The sequence below is a fragment of the Plutella xylostella genome, chromosome 18 (assembly GCF_932276165.1).
Source record: "Plutella xylostella chromosome 18, ilPluXylo3.1, whole genome shotgun sequence".
NCBI classification, from domain to species: Eukaryota; Metazoa; Arthropoda; class Insecta; order Lepidoptera; family Plutellidae; genus Plutella; species Plutella xylostella.
This window is the reverse complement of record NC_063998.1, coordinates 6289782-6315008: the sequence shown is the minus strand read 5'-3', so window position 1 is coordinate 6315008 and position 25227 is coordinate 6289782. Positions and strand designations below refer to the sequence as shown.

At 36.3% G+C, this 25227-nt stretch overlaps 1 protein-coding gene and 1 long non-coding RNA gene across 13 annotated transcripts in view; one reads left to right on the top strand and one right to left on the bottom strand.

Annotated features, from left to right (window-relative positions):
• The window catches only part of LOC105382610 (apoptosis-stimulating of p53 protein 1), a 199272-nt gene that overhangs the window by 126655 nt on the left and 47390 nt on the right, over positions 1-25227 (top strand). For 2 of the 12 annotated variants that reach the window (XM_048627259.1, XM_048627254.1), the window contains exons 1-2: positions 4313-5336; positions 15418-16201. The exons of 5 other annotated variants lie outside the window; for them this stretch is intronic. In XM_048627259.1, coding sequence (XP_048483216.1) covers positions 15491-16201 — 711 coding nt within the window. In that variant the 5' untranslated portion in view covers positions 4313-5336; positions 15418-15490. Of the gene's footprint in view, positions 1-4311; positions 5337-15417; positions 16202-17954; positions 18015-25227 lie in introns of those variants that run through there. 5 more of the 12 variants (XM_048627258.1, XM_048627261.1, XM_048627253.1 and 2 more) reach the window with 4 other exon arrangements.
• LOC125489865 lies at positions 2284-3585 on the bottom strand. Its single transcript, XR_007267295.1, has 2 exons — positions 3137-3585; positions 2284-3025 (listed from the first exon to the last, which is right to left on the bottom strand). It is a non-coding gene; the product is annotated as an uncharacterized LOC125489865 (long non-coding RNA).

The following is a 25227-nucleotide window of genomic DNA, read 5'->3' as shown; positions in this document are numbered from 1 at the left end:
CCTTGCCTTCTGAATTTTCATCGTCTCAATCCCTCTACAGCTGTTTGGTTTAATTTCCTCTGAGTATTCCGTAACAACAAACACTTGATGAATATTGTTCTGAAATCCGAGCGCAGATCGACGGAGACATGGCGATGTAACGAGCTTGTTGTACTACGAGATTAGGGCCTGCTTCTTACTTGGAGCCGCGGAATGCTCTCAACTCAACACCATGCATTACTTGTATAGGTAATACCTACTTAATATAGTAAGGAAATTCTTTAGGCTTTATTAGGCAGTACTGTAAAAAACTGTGATAATGATAATGACAGCTATACATTTCATATAGATATTAGCTCACGAGTCTCACGACTGTAAACCTATACGAAACACTTCATTCAAAATTACTCGTATGAATGCAATAATTATAATAAATACACTACCTACTCAAAAATTTAACCTACCTTCTGAATGTCCTCCTCCGTCACTGGGACAGTCGATGAATAACTATTAGTATCAACATCCGTTGTATAGATAAAAAAACTAAATTGCGACAGAAATGGTCGATTTACGTAGAACCTTCGGTCCGGCTCGCAATATCGTCCCGTCACGACAGCCGGCCCTCCGTCGCCGGATCAAATCTCCGCCACACTACAGTACCCCCTACCTTCTAGATTACGGCACTTCTACACGGGACATGAATTAATTACATTAAAACTAATTAAACACTAGGGACTAATCCACCCAGCCTTGTACCTCGATCGTCGGACTAAAGAACATTTTAAGACGACGGGTAACAATGTAATTTTAATAAGGGAACGAAGAAAATTTTGTCTACAGTTTTATACTTTATACCTACCTATAGATACTAGTAATACTAATTAAGTTTTCTTATTTGTTTCAGGTAAGGCATATTGCTACGGCTTCAACCTCTAGGCAGTTCTCTTAAACTAAGGTGATGAAAATAAAGGGCATGGTTCCACTCGAGAGAGTGATGAACAGAATGCCATAACTGTTAGATAATATCAATCATATAGCTAACGAATTGGTGGTGGTGGTCAATCAAAGTTTTATTAACAAACGGTAGAAATCAACAACTATCTGCAAGGTGTTGCGATAGTTCGTTACTACCTACAATAAAAGGTAGAGTCTGAGAGAGCCAGTGCCAGAAACCTGTGTTAGAGCACGTGCAATAATCACATCTATCACACCACCGCCCCGCTTCACGCTACACGTCACATAAAACTGTGTAGCGACGGCAAATTTACGACCAGGTGCAAATAAAGGCATGCCAGAGATACCTCAATGAATAAATGGTGCATTCCTTCTTTTTTCGGGCCTACGGGCGGCCGACCGACTTCATAATAACGCATACTTTATGCATCGATAAAGCCCTTATCTCCGAGCACCCTTTTCTCAATAGCACATCTTACCGCTCGCGAAAGACACAATACGTGGATGAGTCCCTCGATTTGTTACCTTAAGCTGTGGATGTTAGAGGTGTATTTGAGTCGCTGTTCGTATCTGATTTACGATCGCGTAGGCTGTTGTCGCACGCCATTCAGAGTTTGCACAAAGTGGGCCACCTCGCATTGGCGGCTTCGTCCCAGCGGATTCATTCGCTTTCGACGTCATCGGGCCAATTTGTAATGCTCTTTGCAGGTGTAAGTTACATTTGCGATGGCATTGCTCTAAGTTACGTTACTCGATGGTGTTGGCGTAGTCTGTCTGTCGCGCAGTTAGTCTATGTCTATGGCATCCTGTACAGAGAACTGGAGCGTGATTCGTGTCACAAAAAACCCCGTCGCTTTCATCTCGTTTTCAGATTTTTACGAACGAGGTGTCAAATTGCGATTCACATGGCACTAAAACCCAAGCTACATAGTAAGATCGTTTCGAGATCGCAAAATGAATGAACGAATGGAGAATGACGCGATTCATGTCATTTTTGTTGAACTTTTTGATATCGCCTATCTGTCATATTTTGACGTTTAAGCGATTTTAAACTTTCGAAGAAAAGGGTGAAATTGTAAGATCGTTTTCAGAAAAAATACCTACTGCTAACAGTGAAATTGACCATGTACGCATCTCTCCAACATCTTCAAGCCATTTTTCAGCCGGACAGCCGTCCCTACGAGATACGTTTCCATCTTTACCGAATTCGTAATTTTCCTTTATAGTAAGCTTGTATTAGTGATATTTATTTGATTGGCGTGGGTTTTAGCCTGAGGCCCTCGCAGAATGAGGAAGAATATTTTTCCCTCAGTGTGCAAATTGTAAGTTAATGAATTAAACACATTGTAATGCATGTCTATTTTATTTATTGATAGAACTAATAAATTCTATGAATTATCACAAATACATATATTAGGTCCCTTTACCACTTAATAAAGCTACAGATAATGGCAATCAAAGATTAAATTGTCTTATTTTTTCTCATATTCTCTCTTATAGGTTGACTGTTACAAAATGCTTTTAGCCTTGTGTATAGTTATTAATACTTATATAATACAATATTTTGTTAACAATTATTAAACTATTATTGTATATAGGAACTTAGGTAATCAGTAATCACAGGTGCTCCTCTGTTTGAATTGACGCATGAAGAAGAGGAAGAAGAGAGGCGTGAGGCCATTGAAGGCCAGGCGCAGGGACGGGATCCTCCCGCGCACCGCCAGTCTTGATTGTTCCTTTCATTAGCCTAGAAAAGACAAAATGAAAAGTTCAGTATGATATTGTTCTAAAAAATTACAGACAGATACTAAACAAAACTACGCTGTAACATAAATATTCAACACCAGTTTTCCTAAGACATTATTGGGGTAACAATGAAGTTAAATTCTATTCTATTATTTAGCCAAACATTTAGGAATAACCTACCTTTTTCCATATGAGGAACCCCTCCTCAAGAAGCCTCTCATTGACTGCAGCCTGTCTGTTCATTACTTCAGCTAATCAGCTATCATTGTGAGGGCTGAAGCCGTGGCCCTCACACAACGCAGTTGCTCCTTCTGCTACTCAAGCACATCGGCTGCTGCTTGTGTTTCTAAAACAATTCAAAACAGAAATTGGATACATCGTAAATTACAATACCTTCTTGACTGCAACCGGTAACATTTATATTTAAAAAAAAATAGGTTAATACATTGATACTTACATGTCTCAGTCGTATTTCTCTAAGTAAGTTAAACTTCCTTTCTTCTTATTTTCCAAAAAAACTACGTTGACACGAAAATGAGCAAAGAAAATCAATGTTTTTATGGAGAAAACATGGCGGCTGTCAAAAGTGCCACAGGTTATGAATTTCTTCAACGTTGAATTAAAAAGCTGTTTCTTGATACTTGCTATCGACACTAATTCCAACAAAATATATTGTAGGAACAAAATTATTTAAAACAATTAGTGGTAGTATTTATAATTTTAGCATGGCAATTAAAAAAAAATATAGTTTCATTCATTTCACTCAAGCCATCCAAATACGAACTAGCGATATGAAAACGAGATCAAAGTATGTGTGCTATGAATCGCGTTTTTAAACATTGCGGATTTCATCTCGTAACTCGTTCGTATCGCTTTACAAATATTTCGGTTGAGATGTGAATCGCGCCCCTGGAAGGACCTCTAAATGAATCAAGAAACAACATGTTTATTACGATATTGATACTTATTGGTTTACGTTTTTCGTTGATTCGTTATGACATCGACAATACAGAAGTATTCGGTAATAACCGGGAAATGAAATAGAACTGTCTGTTGACTGAAAGTCCCGTCTGAATAATTTGTATACAATATTAATAAATTCTACTTAGAGGCTGCCTACCAGCTTTTCATATTATTGAAGTATGTACAATACAAAAGCTTCCTTTCATCAGTTATCGGTTGAGCTGTGGTATGTCGGCTGTGAGGCACTGAAGGGGGTCACTCTATCTTCCAAAATAATTAATTACTGATCGCTGCTGCGCTAACCATAAATCTACCTAGTCGTATTAATCGTACCAATTGAATGACAGCTCTTGTTCGTTCAGATTTTATCAATATGGAGTGACCCTCCAGGCCTTCAGCTAGACAGAATCGACGTCGAGGCGAAGAATTTCATTGAGACGCTCCGCGGAGAGGTAATTCAGAAATAGTTGCGGATCCCTTTGTCTAGGGTTCTGTGATAAATTGATGATGTATGAACGTAGGAGATTTTTCACTTTTGAATTTTAGAAATACATAAGTCATCACTGTCAAGAAAAATCATCTTTAACTACCAGAAGTACTAGCACGGGGCGCTCAATCAAATCGCACAGCTTAAAGAGCAAGCGCGACGGTGAACTCTTCAGAACTAGTTTCAGACTTCTCAAGACGAGAGACTCAGATGGGATCTTATCGAGTAACTGACCTACACCATGGGGACCTACGTATAGCAAAATCTTAACCATAGCGATCCAGACCGGATCTGTACACCCAGTGCAACATTGTTGCCATTTCAATGCTATCAAAGAACGCATTTCTAGTGGAATAGTGTTCCTGCAATATCATACAAGAAACTCGCCGCGCAATCTTCGCCGCACAAAGAAGCGAACAGTAATGCAGGTATTCAGATTTAGAATTATACTCCCAACCGTCGAATGCAAAACGGCGATCGCGATGCAATACCAACGGGAAACCGCGCGCAGAGAGCAAATGTTTGAATTTAGAAATATCGCGAAGATGCAGCAACAGCTTTTCATAAAACCCTATCTTCACGTTCGCAGCATCAGAACTAACCCTCTTCGTATACATGTTTTCAAAATAAATTCCCTAGTTAAAAATCGTTTACATTAAAACCGGCAACTCAAGGTTGGGTCTAAAATAGGCGTAAAGCTTTTGATGGACAAGACGCGTAGGTCGGACAGAAATGGAATTATAATCATCCCATTATCTCTTCAAGCCACACAATAGAGCTTTAAACTTCAGATGTGACTATAAAAACAAAGTGATAAATCCCTTAGATAAAAGGGTTCCAAGCCGGCTACAGGTAGCGCATACCGGCGTTACAGCCTCATTAGAACTAGAAACAAGGGCGAAGTAATTATGGTGCAACTATTCTCACATTCCGTTCTGGGGGATGCTTTTTTTTCATTTCGCTTTCAATATGTGCATTTTTAGCAGAGGGGCGCAGGGGTGGGTCTTGGGTGTTTTTGTTCACGAAGCGAGTTGTCGCGTCGTGGGGCAGTCGCCTCCGCTCCGCCGCCGAGGACGCTCGTGTCGCCTCCGCCGGCCCGCGCGATGCCGACTTTCGGCCTAAATTCAAACATCGTTCCATCAACCGATCTCGACTTCAAGTGAACATTGTTCTGACGTTTGTTTAGTTTTTTCGGATCATGTGTAAGGTTTGGACGTTGGATTTGATGCCTGTAAAACTTTGCGCAAATGTTTGTGCTGCCTAAATAACTTTTTCAATTTCTTCCGATTTAAAATAGCATCTCAATCTTTCGGATAAAAAACTTTTTTAATAACTAAGTATTACTTTGTGAGTTGTGATGATTCTGTGTACTTTTCCCAATATTAACATTGTAATATTACAGAGTTCATAGATCCAGTTTTTTTAACTTGATAACTTAAACAATTAAGTACTTACTACGCTCTCCATAATATTATACATATTTTTAAATCGCCTTACCTAACAGAGCTAGATCCTCATGCGCCATGTAGCATAATTTAGTTCCCGAGGGTAGTGGTATTTTTTGTTCATGTCTGACCACATGTGGTTGGGAACCTCTTGAAATTTTGATGCGTAGCTCCACACACCGGCATCGTTTTCACCACTTAGGCTTTTAGATTCATTGCATTTATTGCTATGATTTAATGCTTTATTTCATTAGTCAAATATGTAATAATCAGCATAGCAACATACAATTTAATACATATTTAGTGGGAATTTAGCTTAAACGAATAACGAAGCTTTTAAAACAGGACATAAAAACATAACGTTACTTAAAACTTATAATTAAGTATTAATTTTATACTGTGACATACCCCAATTAAATTATACTTAAGTAGGTACGTTACTTATACTTTTATTTACTTAAGTATTTTAATTTATCTATGAAGTTACATTTCCTGCAACGGAATTTTGCTAATTACATTTAGAAACAACTAGGTACTTAAATAAGTTGTACAACCTGATAGATGCTCATGATATTAAGTCATTCAAGTTTATACCTTTCTTTAACTATATGTGGTTCATAATATAGAATATACTTTCTTAGTACCTACCTACCTAAAGTGCCCGTCGCGCCGGGGGCGGCCACCTGCGCTTCTGGAATGTTCTCTAAAAGAAAACATATACACGAAGACTCAACAATCCGTTCGATCTAACACTTATTAGGCTTGTTCCTCTAGAAATGAAACCCGAACTCCAATGGGTACTAAATTAAACCATTTAGGTTGACATCTAACTTGGCGAGATTTGCATTTTTGTTTTAGAACTTCATTACTTATTTAATTAACATTTTCTAACATAAATATTTTGAAATGACTACTTAAAATTATACTTATCATTGAATATAAAATACTTACGTTTAATACATTTTATGAAGACAAATTTAAACTTTGGTTAAACAAAGTGATCGCTCACTGATCATGGCAGTCATTTCATTAAAATAAGCTTTCGCCACAAGCTTGCTTGATAGAGTTACAAACATAAGCTATTTACTTATTCTCAAACTTTCGTATAGTAACATTAAAGTTTAATACATTATTGATTTGTGGCTCGAGCCAGATTTATTTCGGAAGAGGTCGTTAACTTAAGTAAGTTACCTGCCTACTTAGTTATTTTATTAACACATAAGTATTAGAATTTGCTATTTCATCCATGTTTCTTCATGGTCTCAAGTAGCGTAACATTTACATATTTCATGCAATTTATAAAATACCTACAACTCTTAGTACATATTAACTACTGGCCATTCTTCTGCCATCCCTATACCTGTGTTCCTTTTATTTACAAGGGTGAAATAACTCGAGTTCACAGTGAATTATCGACATCGTAAACTGTGCGTCGTAAACCACATTCGGCATTGACTCAGGAGGGTTAGTCTACCTTTGGAGTTATCAAGTTATCATGCAATCGGTGCGTTTAATACAGCGAGATAGGGTCATGGTTAGCTAAGCAGCCTCTAAAATTTAGTTTTTCGTATGCTAGAGTGACTCCCCAGACACAACTCAGTGTAGTCATGTGTGTGCGGAGAAAAAAAACACAGAAACGATACTATTGTTGTAGGCTAAATGCTCAGAGATTGGCGGCACATTTCGTCGTGCTATTCTTATTTTTGTTAGATTTATGTCTATTTGAAGAAGTATTTTATGTGTCCGTGGATTTTATTTGTTGGTTCTGCTGGCTTCGGTTCTGAGATGTCGTGATTCATAGAAAGTACCTACATAGTTAGTTATGTAGTAGGTATGCTATTATCGTATCCATAAAAGTTGGTACTAAATAGTCACCAAATGTTATGGAGTACAGAGGATACTCAAGCAGTTTTTTTTACTACTCAATATTTTTAAATAGAAATCTACATTATCAACGACAATCTAGAACCTTGCTAGAACATACTTTAATGGCCTTATAACAAAAAACTGCGAGCGAATAAATACCTTATGCGCTATCAAATACCATGTTAAAAACAATATAATCCTTTTTTTCTGGTGTAACGTACTTTAACTACAGAAACAGCTCTACCAATCGATATGGCTCAAAATTTCAGCTCCAGAAGGATAGAAATTAAGTTAATTGCTTTAGAACAGTGTAGCACATAACACGCTAGCAAAATTCCAAGAATCCACAAACACAAAAGGTCTCGTTTTAACGTTGAAACACCCTGTATTGTTCCAACACAAGTTTCAAGTCCTCAATTTGTTAAGCTTTGTAACAATGCTCGTGTTTAATTTACATGTGATTTCTTTGCTTATTTAGTGAGAGCTATTAATGTAAGCACCTGTAATTATTAACGGAAATGTAAATAAACACTTCTCGTTTGGTTTGGTTCCTTCAGTACGAACTTTGTTGACTTGTTACAATGCCGATAAGTTGGTACATAGTGTAGTCTGACAAGTTTATAAAGACGGTTTGCTTTTCTTACTCAGGAAGTCAGGGAGGAGAAACAAAGGATCGATGTAACCTTATCCTTGTACAGTGGAAGTCATTTGAACTTGAAACACTTGTATAGGTACAATTATGTAGAGACTTGAAAAAGCAGAAGATTAATTAATATGTTTTACTCTTTGACTAACCATAAATTAACAAGATAAAGTGTCGGTGCGTATTTGTGACAATATTCATTGGTAGGTATAAAATAAAATTTATTGTTATTAGGTTACACTTTAATAATTTAGGTTAAAAAGGTTAAATTTATTGGTATTTTTAGTTAGAGAGTTTAGACAGCAAACAAAGTAAACAAGCTGTAGAAGTAACATATTCATGCGTACGGTAAATAACTTTAATTTTTGTATGTGATACTCTATCTTATTCGTTTATTGTTTATCAAAGGCTTGACTGAATTCATTTCTCCGAAGTTTGAAACGAATCTCGAATGGCTAAAATAGATAACCAGGACCATGAATATTACATAATGATATCAACATATATGATATAGCCATAAGCACTACCAATCACTTTTTCAACATCACCAAAGGTTAACTGGTAGAAAATGCTGCTAGCATTAAGTTCGCCTTTGTACCAATTTAATTTGTGCAATAAAGAATTTAATAATAATAATAATAATGATATCAACATATCAAATAAAATTTTTGCGTTATTAACCAGGAAACAAATTAAAAATAAAATGGCTTTGTTGACTGAATAATGTGAATAATCACCAACCACCAAAATTGCGAAAATCAACACAAGCTTTAATTTCCAAAACAGCAAGCGGGGAAAATATTTGTATTGAATAAGTTAAATATTCAGGAGCTCGCACGGGTTTATTTAAACAAAGTGGCGACACCATCGTAAATACTAATTTATACGTCCGCGGAACCAACGTGGCTCATAAAGGGAGAGATAAATCACGTGACCCTATCGCTTGCGTCCAACAGGTACAATTGGGCCAATATTATTTGACGCTGGTCAAAAATAAAAGCTCGTATTCACGAATAATCTAATTGTTTTATTACTGTTTGGTTTCGTACACCGATTTGTAACGTATCTCGCTATCGTTTTGATCTTATACAGCGATTTATGATCATATTTCTCTATCGTAATAATTATATTTATACTTATTTTAAAAGATTGTAAAGTGTATAAAATTAATGAATTTACGAGTGCATTGCCCCGAGAATTATAATTATGTTGAGTGAACAATTTATAAATTATTTTATTCTTATTATTAAAATCACTGCAGGTGATCTGCAAACCTTTCCCGCGTAGACAGTGGCGACACCACACATTATAATCTAGGATTAAGGCAGCAGCATTAACGGCTGAATCCCGTATCGGGCGAATCGGATTTATACGTGGGTCAGGTGTGAGTCCGGACAATCGTACTATATCTTCATACACTTGGGGAAACGAAGAAAGTGTTAGTCGAGTTGTTGCGAATTATTACGGTTGAGATTTAAAGAAACATTTTATGCTTGCGTTAGGTTATAGGTGGACATGGTAGTGTTACTTTTTGAACAACTATAACTTAACTAACATGAAAAAAATACTTTTTATGCCAATTTTGCAGCCTCAACTGCTCTCACTACTGTATGTATAATGGCTATAACAATCAAAAATAACAAGAGAAACTTTGACAAAGTAATTCAGAGACTCTGACACAAAGAAACTTTGCCTTGCCCTCCTGTTAAAGGAATCCTTTAATACAAAAACTTATCTCTCATACCATACCAGGCGAATATAGCCTTAAACATCAGGGGATAAGCCTCGAATTTAATCCACTACGTAGAAAAGACGAACTCTGAAAGACACAGGTCGGTTTGCACTTATGTAATCAAGAAATGGGCACTATGAACTTAAATTTTCAATAAGGGTCTTTGATAAAGCGTTTTCTTTAAGGTCCCTACAACGAGTCACTTACTTGAACTTTACTGTGCCTCAAAAAGAAAAATTCAGATGAAAATATCTTGCGAGTGAACTTTTGCACAGAGTTTGCTAGCAAAAATGTCTACCAAGCAAGTTAGTGCTTTAGATTATTAAGTAGGATAAGGGCTAGGTATTGCGTGCGAGTATTTTCATACGAAAAGCCTGCGCGGATGTGTTTGTATTATGTACAAAATACATCAACCCTGTCATAGTTATTGGATTGTAATAAATTCGGTTATCATATCACGTACGTATTTACTTTCTGTGATTGTTTTTCAATTGTTTTTTTCGATAGTCCATATTGTATCGAAAAAGGTAAAGAATAGATGTGAATATCTTGGTCATGACCTTTCTCCGTTTCATGAGACAAGGTCAAAGTTATTCAGAACAAATAGGTATACATCTTGATCCGCTTTTGCCGATAGCAGGGTGTGGGGGAAATCTAATTTTCTACTAAATTAGGGTGTTGGCGTTTTTCTCGCCCTACCCACTAACGTAGAACAAGTATGTGTGGCAAATGGGGATAAAGCTAAGAAAGACTCGTGACACGGGGCACACACTTTATAAGAAAGATTAAGTAATTTATAAAGATTGGATTCATTAAAGTCTCTATTACCTTCTCATAAAGTTTAAGTTTTTTAAATATAAAAGCATACAGAAACATAACTAATGAAACAGAGAATTGGCTTGCATAAGTCTCAATCGAGAGGAAAATCTATTATCTTAAACCGATATCTTTCAGCTGAATTCTCACTAACTCGATAAAAGGAGCTTAAGCTGCCCGAAATTGATTTGGGTGCTATAACAATTTAAAACTTCATTCCCTTTCTCTGAAATATTATAATATCTAGAATATGTATTATATATTTTGCCTCACATATAATTTATTACTAACAGGATTAGATTATTCAGTCACCATAAGATGAGGTGGAAGGATCACTTCGAAAGCCCCAAAGCAAGTGATCAAGATCAAAAATCCATAGGTATAGTAGAAGATTCTGAAGGCATAGCGAAACTTGCCGAAACAGCTAGCAATATTATGTATAATATTACCATTGTATACTATACCTATATGTATCTATAGTAGGATTAGAAACCCCCTGACCTTAAATAGAGGTGGCCATCGCTTCATTGGATTTGAATGATTACAGCTCGCATTATCGACGGTTAATTGAATTTTTGGCATGCCCGGGTTTTTAAGAGCCTCCCCGGCCATCCGTCATCGCCAATGCCTGCGATTAACTCAATTGGATTATTATTAAACTTTATTCAATTTTAAAGGGTAGAAAGTATGTTAGGGTCACCTTTGGGAACAGTAAGAGTACCTACGACATAGGTACCTTAGATATGTAAGTATTATGAAGCGTGTTAGATGTGTCCTACATTGCTGAGGTAGATATTTGAGTGAGGTACTTATGTCAAAGTGCGTTAGCGCACGTTAGGATAGGTAGATTGGATAGATATTTTCTATTTCTGTGTACGATAATAATAGGTAGATGTAGTGTAAGGTAGTTTAGCACAGATTTAAATTATGCTACGCACTTAGAAAGTGGCGTTGTAGAGGTAATAATTCTTGTATAGTTAATTGTATATAAAATATATTAAAGATATCATTATACTGAATACATAACGATGCACTCACAAAGCTATCATATTTTTATATAAAGTAGGTAGTTTTTTTAGTGCTTATACATAGGTACTAACACTTGCTTACATAATCAACAGAGACACATTCTATGTATTGAAGGGTCCACTCTACATAATTGTTTAATTGAAGCAGGAAGGGTCAATGGTTCTTCATTAGGGAAGGTCGCAGTTTAATGGTGTTACCCATTAGAACTAGCAACTAGTGGCGAGTTGCCATAACTTGTCGATGTAGTTCACTTTTGGACACATTGATTTGTGGACACCATTGACATATATATTACTAGCGTAGTGGACACCAATATTGCGCCTGGCGAAGGGGAACGGTAATATTAAGTAGTTGTAGTAGTTATCTTGGTTTGATTCCCGGCCCGGGAAGGTATTTTTTTAAAATTAGAGTTATCTAGTACCTACTAGTTACAATAATGTGTAGTTATATCAATATAATAACATGATTCTTATGAGCCCACAATCGTTCACTGCGGTATATACGGCCTCTTAAATAAACACCAAATTTAATATTCATAAAATTACTATAGAGAATTGTATAAAATTCCTAGCGATTTATAAATTCATACGCTATTTAAAATGAAAACGATATAGCAGTATATCAACAAGCAGAGTTGCATACAAAGAGGATAGTATATAACTCAATAACCCCAAAAAGGCTTTGTTCCGCCGTTAACTCACATTTAAAAATGTTCACTTTTCTCCACAGCGCGGATTCTAAGCCAGATTTTTTGAACAGAGTAAATGTTTTAAAAGCAGTGAACAGTTAAACAAAAGTCTGCTTTCCAAACTCACTGTAAAATCTACATAAATGAAACGGGTACGCAAACCACGTAAAATTTTGTAAAGTAATTATAAATGAGTTTTTATATGTTTACATACTGTACATATATTTGAGATTTTAGCTATGTTAAAATCCCTTTGGTTGAATTAGGTAAATCTAGATTTACCAAGCTTCCATATTTCCAACAAGCAAGATGTATTGCGTTATAGCGGTTCTTATAGATCGTGAATTTTTACGCGAACAAATAAAGTATACACCGCAATGTACATTCGTTGTAAATTGCCTTTTCCCTCTTAAGTACTTTAATCCGTACTAGACAAGTATTATAATCCTTAGTCGCGCGCCCCTCACGCATTACCACATACTTTCATGCGTTGTGATTCCTTCTCCAGCGACATCACAAGTTCACCACGTCCACGGCTTACACCGCAGTCTCGTTTCTATACATAATTCATGTTCTTATGAAATTGGATTCGCGATGGGACGCTTAGTGTGCCGATTTCTCTGCTCCCTCATCACTGATGAATAAATTTGCGCAGCAATCCGTGTTTAAAAAATACAAAACGGCCATTCCAAAACATTCTCCCTCTTTCCCCTTATTCTGTTTCAATTAAACTCGAAGTTACCTAACTAAATTTCTTCAAGATTGATGTGATAATGGAAATTCTGTTTTCGCAGATGTAGGACTAATTTCAACGTCTATTGTATGAACATTTTTTTCTTAATTTTCCGTCGGCGCGTTGATTGTAATAATAATGTCGTTTTAAAAGGGCTTTCCCTCCTAACTGAGTCGAATTCTTAAGTAAATCTTTTGTGCCGAAAAGGAGGTTTAATTAATGAATAAAAAGTTTTTTGATAGCAACAAAGGAGCGCTCAGTGACTTTCAAACTGACTTTTACTTATGTAGATTGGTAAAGTGTAAAGTATAGTAGTTACACCAAATAACTAGCATTTATATGAGTAGATTTTATGATGACTTAGCGTTACACTTGCTATGAAACTTTTCAAAACCCTAAATTACCCCGGGTTTACAAAATATTATCATCATCATCATCATCATACATCACAATTAGCATTTTCAAAACTTTAGAGAATCTCAATATTTAAAAAGTGGTGAAACTTTCACCGTATATCTGCTGGCGAATTATTTCGGTGAGTTGACACTGACGATGTCAACTATTTCAGCACTTTCAGCAGTAGAAAGTTTGTAGCGAGCCCCACTGAACTAGGCCGGCACCCAACAAGAACAATTTAATTAATTTCATGTGAAAATACTTTGTCAGCTGTAATTTCACGGACTCGGAAATTAGGAAATTTCATTATCAGCCTCCTATCACTCCCTATTAGTTTGTGAGTACTTCAAAATTGGCAAACGACGGACCACTATGATTCATCATAAAATAGGTACCTACCTACTACGTGTTTTAAAGACAAGCTCTTCAGTAAACTGATCGGAATATATCATTATAAAATTAAATAAATCCATTCAGCGCAACATCTTTAATCTATTAGAGATTTATTATAGTAAGTCAATGCTGTTATAACTGTAGCCTAGTCCGAGCTCTTATCAACCTATTAGTAAAATAATGAAAAGTAGCTATAGTATCGTACTGTCAAGCACCAATGATTTATATTTATTTATTTATTTAATTACAAAAGTTTACCATGAGTTATTATTAAATTAAGTTATTATATTTAATCGGGTCTAATCACTGTGTCAAACGAGGAAACTCCATTAAAAGTGGCATTCTCACTTCCGCGCGCTCTTACTTCCGACATTTCCGGCGGGTGTGACGTCACATGTGCTGTATCTTTATATACCTATTCACCTACTACAGTCGACTCCACTTCTGGAGTACCACTTATCTATGTGTATGTAGGTATACCTTTTCTAAGTAAGGTACCTAATAGTGAAATCTTTGTTTCTAGTGTATAAATAAAAATCCATCTGTATAACTGCTTATTCTAACAAATAAAGAACCATAATTATTAGTTTCAAGATATATTAACCTAATGCAATCAAAAAATTACAGTACTTAAGTGAATTGAATGTAGGTACTTATTATGAAGAAGATAGGTAATCCCACGATGATACAAAAGATCAGTTGAGGAATTAAAAAGGTTGTTATTTAATTTATAACGTTTCTTCTACACGGCCAGCTTCAATAGAATCTTCTATTCCCTTTTGTGTCGTTGTTTCAATGTTCGGTTTTAATTGTCTGCTCCATCCTAAATACGAAATTATTTTAAAGTCTCGTTTTTATTCAAGACAAATCACGGTAAAAATACATGTATATCATAGAATGGAAAAAAATGCGAGTGAGTCTTTTTTCACTCTCAACAGCGTATTGAAAACGCCGTAACGTTATGATAACATTTTTTATTGCCATTTCACTCTTATCTCGCTTAAGCAAACACTAAAGACGTGTTTCAGGAATAATTTTGTTTATCTTCGTTTTTTCACTTAACTCACGCCACTTGTGGACGCAAAAAACAAAACAGCACCGACGTTGATTAATAACTTGGTTTACGAAAATTCCGCCTCTTTTTATCTTGAAGGTATTTAGGTGAAAAGCAGATTGTAATTAGGTCGTCAACGTTCTGAATTTGGGAACAATACATTTTCTGTCTTGAGTTAAATACCTATATTTATTTTATTTAATCAATCTGATACCACGTTCCTTAATTTTGTCATGCTTTTTAACCGCATTTTGTTTGAGCAAAATTAAACGTAGTTTTATAGAGATTACTGTTTGTCGAGCAATATTGCTAATCCTATTACACAACCTGTCTAATTCTACTAACAGCTATTCGAATATTCAATTAATCCGACAGGTATTTAATAGCACGTAAACGGCATCCGGATTATCCAGATCGGCAGTAGCTGAGCGATAAAATAGTTCGCGGCAAAACAGCGCAAAGTTTTACAGCAATTTCAATTATTCCCCAACAGATTCTACGTAATTGAAACATATCAAAACATCAAAAGCATGTGAGTGATATTAGTGGTATATGACTTTTGTAAAATGTTAGTTTGTGTGTGTCAGCCAACGGAGACAGCGCTACTTCTTAAAGGAGGTCCCCCGATAGCCATGGGTCCGCTGGGCACCAGGCGGCACCCGGCCGACCCCGATGCTATGAAGAACATCACTCTACTACACAAATCCCGTAGATTCAGTATTGAAGACACGAAGGACAGTTCCCCGTCGCTGACCTCCTCGCCCTCGCTGAACACATCCGGCAGCCTGTTGAATCTCAGGAAAATAGAGAGAACGGCCAAATCCACGAAAATACTCGTTAACCCCGTCTGCTCGGACAGTCTCGGGTCGGGAGAGGACGCCAACAAGCCAAAGGACTCTAAATGGAAGGGGAAAAAGAAACGCCTCAAATCAGACGAAAAGAAAAAACACAAGAATGACGATCCCCAACTAGAACATGATAATTCACGACTCCGCCGTAACGAAGCTAAGGAGGAGAAAAAATCGATATCGTGTTTCAAAATGAAAAGTTCGGATGACAAATCACGTTCGGACGAGGATCGGAAATCGGGGAAGGAAAATTGTTCTAATGAAAACTCTAGTAATTGGAGCAGTGTGGAGCCAGATATCGTAATTGACTCTAGAAAAAACAGTAAGGAGAGGTTAGTGAACGAGAGCACTATGATGGATGTGACCATGGGGATAGATCAAGTGAGAGCGAATAAGACTGATATTGTTAGAAAGGGCAAGGAATGTGAGGTGAGTGTTAATTTTAATACCTATTAACTAATAACTCTAGAACACAGTGGTGATAGTTACAGATAGGTATAGTTACCTGCCTATCACCTGTTCTGTAATTTAAAAAACTAGATTTTAAATTATAATACTGCTGTTAGCGTTTAACACATAATTTCAGAGAGTGACATTAGGTTTATTAACTATCCAGACACATTTATCCAGATATGATGAAACAATATCTTCTATTTATAATATAGATATGCCTAGACTTCACATTTTCATCTAAGCATCTAAGCCCTCAATAACGGTATCCAAAAACCATGTGAGGTTTTATTACTGGATGAAATCGATATCAAAATAGGTCTTTTATTGTCGGCCTCAATCCAGTCAATCTGTATGATAATGAGGCGGGGAACATCTAGATTGGTATTCCTCTCTGTCTGCAGTGGCTGGCTCATTAGAACCTCAATAGCGCCTTCTGATTACTAATTGTAACACTTGAAGGGTGCGCCCGTGGAATAATGACAAATGGGATCCACTTAATTTGTTGTGAGGACGCAGTGAGGTATGAGAAATGGATCGGGAATCACACGGCTGTTCATTGACTTGCAGTTATTGCAGCCAGCGATATTAATGTAGGTGCATTACAAAAAAAAATCGAGTCGATAATTAGATTATATGTGGAATACGTTCGAACAAATCAAATTTCAAACGATAAATACAGCATTATAATCACTTCAAACCGTTCTGAGCTTTGATACCACAGAAAATCAGGGTTACACACCTCAAACGTGTAACCTCTATTTTTCCATCAGGTGATAAAAAAAAAGATAGGATGTGATTGATATGTACGCCTAACATGTGAACTACCGCATTCAGAAGGGCTAGTACGGGGCGCATTTAAGACGTGACAAGAGTTTTGCATCGCGCTCACTCACATCGTGCAGGCTCAAGAGCGAGCGCGACGGAGAACTCTTGTCACGTCATAATAGCGTCCCGTGCTACAGGGCCAGGGGAGGCTTAATAGTGTCCCGTAGGCAATAAACACGTTCGATGTACCTACCTATATACTACGGAACCGAAAATGTTGATAACTATCTGTGTAAAAACAAAAGAAACTGTAATAGGGTTTACCTAACAATTACGATGGATATCTGCGCAGTTAGAAGACGTGCGTGTTTTAGCATAATAGAGTCTGCGGATTGTGGAAGGTCAGTTACTAAAAGCATCTTAAATGACGAACGCTCATTTGGTATTATGATCTGATCTGGTCCGTACTGTGGTGTTTAACTACCTAAGTGTGGTGGATTAAATACATTATTATATTATTTAAGTATATTGAGACCATTTATTTTACTAAATTTTATAATAAATTGCGTTTTCACTAAGATCAAGTAACCGCAGACTCTAAACTAAGATATCAGATTTATCACCAAGAATCGTTTGAAAGTCTACCAAGGATTCCGGTCTAAGATAAATTCATTTAAAGACCGGTTTCTAAGTTACAAAGCTTAGTAATTTTGTGGAAGATCACCTTAAATCTCTTTTAATTCCGATAATCCCTATTTCCCTTGAGGTATTTGGAAGGCCGAACGAGATAAAAATTCCTTTTACGAAAATAGCTTTTGAATTAGCTAGGAAATTCAAAATAGTAAGTAGTCATTCGTTTCATTACATTGTGGCGGAAAATATTATTCTAAAAAGCACCAGACTTGAGTAGGTACCACGACAGTTACAGAAAGTTAAAAACTAATATTTTCTGTCCTTATTTCAGGTAAGCGAAACCCAGCAATGCAACATAAATAACTCTTTACACACAACAAAACTGCTATCGGTAAGTTACAAGTTACAACAACCTATAGGAGTTCTTGTTTGGACTTTTTCAATTTTCATGACGCATTTCATTTTTACGGCTTCACGCTTTCATGCCAGTTGACGAAACTCTATGTTAAACTTGAAAGAAATACGAATAAAAATACTTTTAAAGATTTCCTATTCGAAATGCTAGTAAGAAGAGAGGGTGTAAAATATTATAGTGTACTCGGTGTTAAAGAATGGTTTCAGCAATAGTTAGATGAAGCGATCGCAGATCGTTCTGTATGAGGCTGGAAATATGTACTTACCCCGCAAAATCTACATTTTATGTCGGAAAACACGGTCATTATATCTATCAGAAAAAAAAAACATTTAAACTCTTCCTTTAATTCCAGTATTACAGAGCCCGCTACACGCAGACATGTGAATGTTATATAACTATATTTTTATATCCAATCTTATCGAGATCGAGAATTATACTTAATTACTTTTGTAATCTAATTTCATTACATCTGAACATATTTTAAAACAATATACCTTTGTAGATAGTTGTTTGTTTTCCACACACATGAAGGAGACAACTAAGTTAGTTTGCGGCGCAGTAGCTCGGCCGCTGTAACGAAGTTTTAACCGTAAAATGGCGAGTGAAAACTATTTACACCTCTATTGTGCAACTACAAGGCTTGTTACGTCGCTTTCACACACTCTTTTATAACTTAAATCCCTCGATATAACCTAAGTATTGTGTAGTGCCAGTGCCACCATCTTATTCTATAGCTTAACTTTTTTAAACACATATTTATTTATCTAATATATAGTATATGAGTAGCTACATGCAAAAGTAAACAATAATTTAAAAAACCTTCAGTTATAATGTAATATAAAAGATGACATTTTATTTTACTGTGCTATCACAAAGCATTGAAGAATATCCTAAAATCAGGCTTATCTAAATAACAAACACTCTGTGTGTACATACTCTGAAGCTATTGAAGCACATTTCAGCACTTTCAAAAGACGACAGCTGCAAAGAATTCTTCAAATGTTTATTATATTGCTCTCACGGCCTATTCGAGGTAGCGAAGTCAGCCTTTTGGAGCAAAACGCAAAGTCAGCATCGCTTTAAAACAGCTTTTTAGAAGAAAGCGACTATGAGTGGAAATGTGTTGGTGGAAAAGTCCGTCTATTTGTCCGGTCTCGGCCTTGTGCTAGCTGCCGCGGGTTACTCAAACAAGAATGACACTTTTATTTAGGCTTTCAAAAATGTTGCCAGTTTTATATTCATATCTGAGTTTAAAATATGTTTCAAAAGAAGCAATCCATTGCTAGTTTCCAAAAAAGCTGCATCGTGTTATACAATTTGAAAGCCTGTGTGAACTATGTTTTATATTATATATTCGAATATATGCACTTGCCTGTGAGTAAAGTACTCACATTAGAAGTAGATATAATTTCTGTATATTTTATTAGGGAAGACTAGGTTTCTCTCCAGCTGTAATCTGCTCTCGTCACACAGCGGCAGCGGGTCAGTGGCGTATTATTAGCCAGTCAGCGGATTAAGCGCTTCCATCCAGTTATTCTGTTTATTTACTTTCAGCGCTGCAGCGCTAAATACACCAGACTAATTTTACTTCGGTCTGCTTAATCCATTGAGGCAGTCCGCCGAGAGTATTTAAACGAGATCATTTTTAGGATTTTAAAGCTAAATTGAAGAGAATTTCGGTGATTTTAATTAGTGTTTCTGAATACCATTTGCTGGGAATTCTGTGATATATCTTTGTTAAATTGTATTTAAAGTAACGGGGCATGTTTATATCTGGGAAGCTATAAAATGGAAGGGTTCCTGCTTAGTTATTCATGGCAATAAGCGTTACCTAACATAGGCAATTAGAATGTTTCCGCCAGTACGTCCCCAGCTGGCCGCTCGCGCACTCACTGAGCCTCCCGGGGTCGCTTTAAGAATCGTAAGTAGGAAAACCTATTTCACACCACAGGCACGCTCACGACTCTCAGCCTTGATCACGCTACAATAAAGTTCATTTCATAATGTACAAATCCTCAAGTGTAGTTTGATGAGGGTGCGTTGAAATACTTGAAAATCGTCACATTTGCATATCAATAAAATCTACGAGAGAAAGTGTCTGGGGCCTTATATTTTATTGTTAATGGCACTTGTAGAGCTGTTCCATTCTGGTGGGTTTCCTCGTAGGGAGTTTTCTCCACATTTCCCGGGCGCGGCCATGTGGACGCAATTCCGGCATGAGTGTAATCATGACATAAGAGGATTCCGCGCTTGTCTCAAAAGAAAAAATGTCTCATCTTTCTGACGTTAAATAAAAGCCAAATAGATTTATCAATGTTTATGATTTATTGAACGCTGTAGCTGTAGCAAATTAACTTGGCTACAAAGTGATAAAGTGGCGAAATATGCGGACAATTTGACATTTAAAATGAAAATGGCTACAGCGCCAGTTAATTTTCGGGTGAAGGCAATCTCATTACTGGCACATTCAGATACTGGGACTCATTTAAATTTCAATTATCTACTGTTTCGTCGCCCGAGCGAGTGCTTACTTTTTATTACTTATTTGATATTTATGTTACAGGTTATTGCGTCTCGTCTCGTGTTGTTAAAAAAATATTGCCACAATGTAGGTACATTGTACACATGATAAAGTTATGATACTTAACTCATTTTCTACAGATCTATCTCGGCTTACATTTGGCAAGAATTCAGCAGATAAGCTCCAGCATAATTGCAGCTTACTTTATTCCGCTGGCTCAGCCACCCTTAATTACAGCTAAGTAGTATAATAAATCTAAGCCGCAGTCTATAAAACATCTTGTAGGCCATCTACATGCTGGCCATGCCGCGCCGAGCCTATACTATGGAACTTATTATCTTTCCCAAAAAACATGAGAACGTTTTCCAAAATGCTAGAATTTGCAAATAAATATATCGCGATTAATGAGGGGCGCGACTCGGTACGTATAAACTATAATTGGCCTAGAGTGGCCCAGCATATAAACTCACCGTTAAATATTATTGTATATTCTAGCTTCCAGAGCTTTGTACCTGCTGCAGCAGCTGAACAAACAAACGTTGCCAATAATTACAAAGTTGCTCCACAGCAGTTGCCTGGAGGAACAACAGAAGGTTCGGAACAGCTACAATGTGTGTTTGGAACGCACCTCTATTAGCTACTCTCACAATAACAAACATGGCGCCCGTCGCCGCACCCGCCCGCCACGCGTGTGCTCAATAAATTTTACCTCACCTGTGTCCTGTACGTATTGGTCACATTGGTATTCAGGAACTGAAAAAATATGGAAATTTGTTTTAAAATATCTAAATTATTATTGAAAAAAAATTACAAGACATCGAACGTAGGTGCGAGTACTCTGTAGTATTACCCAAACTGTAACCTATTTCATAAAATGAAGTCTGTGGCTAGCAGTAGTTAGCAAATCATTTTTGTATAGCCAGTGTTTTGTCACTTTTATCTCGTATCTTATAAATTAATCCTGAACAACTAACAGTTAGTAATTCAATAACTGACCAACTCCTGTAGGAACTTCACCACTAACGAGCCAATCATAGTGCTGTCCGGGTTTCCATAATTATTATTGGGAATTGTAGTTTGTGAAACTATCGATACCGTATAGCTAAATTCAAAAAGTTTACCTATTCTTACACAAGAAGGTGCTTTAATATGTCAAATCTTATTATACTTACTATAACATTTATTACATTTGCCTAACCCGCCAGCGACAGTGTAAATGTTCATGAAAATTTGTACCTTATCATCGTATCAGAATAGTTATATGATACGAGAATTGGCTCTCGTGACGGTTTAGTTTATACCTAATGTGTGTATGTAGACTGTACATGTATTTCTGTACAAATAAATCGTTTGTTTTCATCCAATGCAACTGAATATTACGCTTTGTTTTGGTCGTAATGTCTGTGGTAATATGTGGTATTTTGTAAACATTTTCTAGCTCTTTCTTATGTAACTTTCACTTCAAAATTTTATTTAAAGTTAAAAATACTGAACCTTAATTTTATATTCTTTGTTGTAAAGTGGAAAAGGTTCTTACAGACCGCAATAAAACATTATAGACTGCAATTGACAAGAGTAATACTGCCTTTAAACGGTGGTCGACGGCTATTCTTCTTCACTTACTTTCGCTTCAAGACTTTTTATTTAGTTTAACTTAAATACACTACCCAACTAGCAATTTCTCACTAGTTTTTCTTCCCCTTAAAACGCTTCTATAACTCAAGCTACTCTATTTAATATTAAAAACATAATCAATAACAATTTAATGATATCAACTTGAGTGAATCCTAATCCTAACTAATATTATAAATGCAAAAGTAACTGTGTCTGTCTGTCTGTCCGTCTGTCTGTCTGTTACTCGTTCACGCCAAAACTACAGAACGGATTTGAATGAAATTTGGTACACATAAGGGCTAGACCCTGAGAAAGAACATAGGCTACTTTTTATCCCGGAATTCCCACGGGAAAACTTTTTAAGGCGAAGCGAAGCTCGCGGGAACAGCTAGTACTGTAAACGTACCTACTTGTAGAGATATTGCCAAGGTTTCAGCGAAATACAGAAGGTATTTTAAAATGGTGCGAAATTGAAGCTACTTCTGAAAGGTACTATCAGCTTTTCAATTGCTATCCTTTGTCAAGTGGCGGGTTGCCCCTGATGGGAAATCTCGGGGTTAGTATATATGTAGTAAGCAACTACGCAGCACCCACTTACACGGTCGAGACTATTTCAGTAAACTACTCTGTTCTACTATAATGTATGTAATATTAGTAATATGGCGAACTAAAGTGTATAATAAGCAAGCACGATACATAGGTATAATGTTAATGACTGTAGACTATCCAGTAATCCCGTTTAAATAATTTGATAAGTACCTAATATAAAAAAATACTACTTCGTAGAACTAACATTATTCAAAATATCCCCCTGTAATGATACCACTTTTGCTACACCGTATGTACCTATACAGGGTGTTGCAAAAAGAGTATACTAAGCCGAAACCTACATGTGCAGCATGTTATATCTAAGCCCGAAACTGAAATCAGAATTTGGAAATTCGCCAAAAAAAAAATTTTTTTTGCATAGTAAAAGTCACGTGACCAACAAAGTTTCTATGGAAAACGATTTTTTTTTTCGCGAATTTCCAAATTCTGATTTCAGTTTCGGGCTTAGATATAACATGCTGCACATGTAGGTTTCGGCTTAGTATACCAATTTTGCAACACCCTGTATATCTATCCATGTTCAGTTAAGTTGGTTAAGTATAGAAATGAATGAACTCGTTGTGTCGCCTAATTCCATTACGTTAGCATCACCGAGGAGCATTTATTTTACAACCTACCTTAAAATGTTTAAGAAAAGACAGACACCATCTGCTTTTACGAGTATTTACGATAACAGCTCACCCTAAAAAACGAAACCACTTCAGTAAATTCAGTCACTTGAACACACAACATCTTTATATATATATATTATTATATTATAATATTTCTATTTTGGTTCCTATAAGAGGATGAATTAAATTAACCACATTGTGTGCAACAGTATGGGGTAAGATACCTCTCAGAGTGACAATACTACCTGAAATGGTCCAGATTTCTTTACCCCCGGATTCTAAATATGATCCGTGATCGTAGACTCGAGTTAATCACATATGCACAATTTGATCATAACCTACCCTGCACCAATCAGCGTACTCGTATTTCGACAACCCAGAGCAGCTAGCATTTCTGACGTTTTAGCTAATTGGTTTATTAACAGCCGTGTCCGCTAGCGACTAGCAGTCTCTAGGTAGATAAGAGTGATCCACTCCACATATCTCACGGGGAGACAAAGGGCTGGAAATAATAACGGCTCTTAGAAGAATGCGAGTTAGGAACAAAGAGCGGTGAAGTGGGGGCGCTGGGGTCGCGCTATTGTGGCGCGGGGACACTTTTCTCTGGGCCGTCTACATGTGATGTGGGTTATTAATTACGCGCGGTTTTCCCGCCGCCATCTTGAAGTTTCAGATGCCGCGGTTATTGTCTTTATGCTATTTAGTTTATGTGCTGATAAATTCGGAGATTCGATATCTTCGTATGCTACGGAACAGACATACTTACTAATAAGCCAATTTTGGTACTTCCTCAAATGCTGTACTTAGAGTGAATTTTTATCTTTGAGATTAAGTAAGGTTATCATACCAGCAGGTGAAAGTAGCACCAGTAGGTATTTGTTACAATATCACTAACATTATATCGTTAAAACTTTCGTGATTAAAATAAATAATATGCTGAGTGGTAACAATTAAAACTAGCACAGTACTAAATAATTAAAGTAGTTCCAAACACGGTATTCGTGGTTTGGTTACTATAATTTAGGTCTTTACACACATCGGAATAAGAACTGAAATTCAGTATCTACACGTTTTAGTAGTGTGTTTTCCGCAGGGAAATTTTAATTTTCACAAGGTCAACGTTCGCATTACGGTCAGAGTGATTTCAAGGTAAGTATTTATATGTATAATATGCCAGACGAAATAATATCCTTATTTTTGAATTTTAGTAGGTAATTTTACGAATATACAAGATGTGTTTTTAAAGATACTTTTAATATAATATTCTCTGACCACTACCTAGATTCATTATTATGACTATAAATATTTTATTTACTTAGTAAGTTTTGTACTAAATTGCCGACTTAAGTTATGTACATTGTACCAACCTGAAAACAAAGTAGTTAGGAAAATATATATTTTTACCGATATGTTATCTTTATAAATTTTACTCTACAAATTCCTTATGTCTAAAAAAGTAAAAAAAACAGGATATTACAAACTGATATTTAATCAGTAGGTACCAACATAATATTTTACAGATATTATGTACATAATAAAATAAGTAATAGACATAACAGCCTTAGAGATGTGTTATGATATTAATTTTAAATATATACATCATGTTTACATAACAATGGTAATAATTTACCTCGAGCATATTTGGTCATCCATCATATTAAGATTCAAGTAAGACCACTACACACATATACATCTACACTACTACACTACATGTATATGGTGGACTTATATGTGACCCAAATTCCATGGACACCAGACAGCTATATCATGGTGACATGAAGATGATTAGCTACGCTGAGGGGGCTTAATTAGTTTCCTTTGACATCACAACTGA